This window comes from Sinocyclocheilus rhinocerous, unplaced genomic scaffold (genome assembly GCF_001515625.1).
Source record: "Sinocyclocheilus rhinocerous isolate Xijiao unplaced genomic scaffold, SAMN03320098_v1.1 scaffold2899, whole genome shotgun sequence".
Taxonomy (NCBI): domain Eukaryota; kingdom Metazoa; phylum Chordata; class Actinopteri; order Cypriniformes; family Cyprinidae; genus Sinocyclocheilus; species Sinocyclocheilus rhinocerous.
In genome coordinates, this window is record NW_015624228.1 from 136,090 (window position 1) to 138,674 (window position 2,585).

At 36.4% G+C, this 2,585-nt stretch overlaps 1 protein-coding gene across 2 annotated transcripts in view; it reads right to left on the reverse strand.

Annotated features, from left to right (window-relative positions):
• Positions 1-1,342: 1,342 nt before the first annotated feature.
• LOC107739874 (uncharacterized) overlaps positions 1,343-2,585 on the reverse strand; it is a 3,487-nt gene continuing 2,244 nt past the window's right edge. For both annotated transcript variants that reach the window (XM_016552104.1, XM_016552114.1), the window contains exons 5-6: positions 2,320-2,430; positions 1,343-2,246 (exon numbers count right to left, since the gene is read on the reverse strand). In XM_016552104.1, the coding sequence (XP_016407590.1) occupies positions 1,847-2,246; positions 2,320-2,430 (511 nt within the window). In that variant the 3' untranslated portion in view covers positions 1,343-1,846. The remainder of the gene's footprint in view (positions 2,247-2,319; positions 2,431-2,585) is intronic.

Sequence of the window (2,585 nt, forward strand, 5' to 3'; positions counted from 1 at the left end):
TTTAATTATTGTAGGTTTGCAGAATATTCCGAGTTTGCATTTCATTGTTTTTATTAATTTCTAGGATTACTGAATCTGTTTTTGAGCAAGTGAGATGAGTAAATTTATGTTCACATTTAGTCTAGAACTACAGTAACTATCATGTTTACACAGCGCACACAACTTTCACTTACTCGCAATTTCTCTAAACATTGAGACAAGAGGGTCTCAATCAATAAATGGAAAACAAAGTAACTTGCGTTACTTATTTGAAAAAGTAACTCGGATATTTTGTTGTAAATTTAAAAGTAATGCGTAACTTGTTACTTGGAAAAAAAAATCTGATTACGTAAATTGCAGAGGTTGGGAGTAAGTCACGCATGTGCAAGTCACAAGTCTTAAGCTTCAAGTCTCAAGCAAGTCCAAGTCAATTTTTGTGAGAATCAAGCAAGTCAAGTCAAGTCGTAGCTTGGGTCAAGCAAGTCACTGTCAAGTCATACAAATGTTTGATGATTTAACTGAATTTATATGGCATAAAATCACTGTCAAAAATAATCGTACGCAACTCAAAGCATTTGCGTGTCATTTTAATTTACCCGTGTGTAATTTAAAAGTATTGTATGTAATTCTGTTTTTTGTCAGAGTTGGATTCCAAAATCTACGGCCACGACAGTTTACAGATATGAGATTGTGTGTGTTTGTTAGAGTACAACTCCAAAATGTACGACTATGACAGTTTACAGACACAACGCTTGTTTTCACAACAGCTCTGTTACACGCACGACATGCGAATTGCGACACGAAGTGCGGTGTGCGAAAGGACTGTCAAAAATACGTCATCATTGTCACAGGCATTACTATCCGTGAGAATCAAGCAAGTCAAGTCAAGTCGTAGCTTGGGTCAAGCAAGTCACTGTCAAGTCATACAAATGTTTGATGATTTAACTGAATTTATATGGCATAAAATCACTGTCAAAAATAATCGTACGCAACTCAAAGCATTTGCGTGTCATTTTAATTTACTCGTATGTAATTTAAAAGTATTGTATGTAATTCTGTTTTTTGTCGGAGTTGGATTCCAAAATCTACGGCCACGACAGTTTACAGATATGAGATTTTGTGTGTTTGTTAGAGTACAACTCCAAAATGTACGACTATGACAGTTTACAGACACAACGCTTGTTTTTATGACTCACTCAGAGGTAAGATCGATAATGTTATTTTTCTTGTTTTTGTGTTGGGTGAATTTCCTTACTCTGTTTTTCTCTGCCTTTGATAATTAAGCTAGCAGAGGTGCTTGTTAATGCATATCCAAAACTGGCAAAAATCTGCGGAGGATGGTTGCTGCACAAGTGCTCCGGTATGTAGGATTGTTTAGAATTAAAAACATAATGGGAATAGCTATGAAATATGGGGAGTCATTTGATAATGTTTAAATGTATTTGATGGGGAAAGCATGTTGAAACAGCAACTTTCAGCTTCTCTTTGAGTCACTGTTTATTTGCACAAGTAAAACTGTATCTTTGACTATATTTGTTCAAAGAATTTTCATGTTAAAGAAGCAATACAAAATCATTAACTGTTCTGAATTTATTTACAAATTACTTTTCATACAATTCATTCATTGTGCTGCTTTGTGTTTTTCAAAATATGTATACAATTTGTAAAATAAATGGTTTACAATTGTCTCACACAGGTGTTCGTGTATTTTAAAGACGTTGAAAATATTGAACCAAAGATATATAAATATCTCTGCCGTAACAGTCAGATGTTGCAAGAGGATTAAAGATGGATTTTACGGTTTCCATCAGAGCAGGAGCGAGTGGGCACTCAATTTCTGGAACATGAACTCCAACATCATCATCTGTCACACTATCAAACGTCTCCCAGTCTGTTCCAAACAGTTCCAAATTCTTAAATGAAAACAAATTACTTCCTGCATCATGCAAAAGCACAATTTGACAGTATGACTAAAGGCATAAAAAATCAAGAAAAAAACAAACCTGAGAATTCTCTTCATCGTCACCAGATGAGTTATCCACAGCTGGTTAGGGGTGAGCACATTTTCAGACTGTAACGGATGATTGTCCCAGCCTTCAGAAAATGTGTGGAGGTCATGCTTCAGACGTGGGAGGAACACATAATGTGCACAAAACAGATGAAGGGAATCTGACAAGTCCAACAAGCCATCTTCCTCAAGGCTGTGAAGTATTTCGTAATACAGCTGAGTTACGCTGAGCCAGACGTCTCGCCACAGGCGTTCAATTCTAGAGAATACAAAATGTATCGATTAAAAATGATAAATTAAATGATAGTGTGACATCCTAACTTGTTTATTACCTCTGATTATGTATGCTTTTCCCGGCAATGTAGCTTCCTCTTCCGGTCCCTTTCACACGAAACATGGTTTCTGCAATTGCCACATTTTCCACACCTTCATCACCCCGGACTCTAAAATGGAGAGGAGGAGGGAGAGGTTAAATCTGCTTGACTGCCATAATGTTAAGAAAATACAAATTAACATGTTTACTCATCTGTCCCTCCCGAACTAATAACAGAAGTGTCCTTCCAGGGTCAAAATGACTCGAGGGCTAAAAATGACTTTT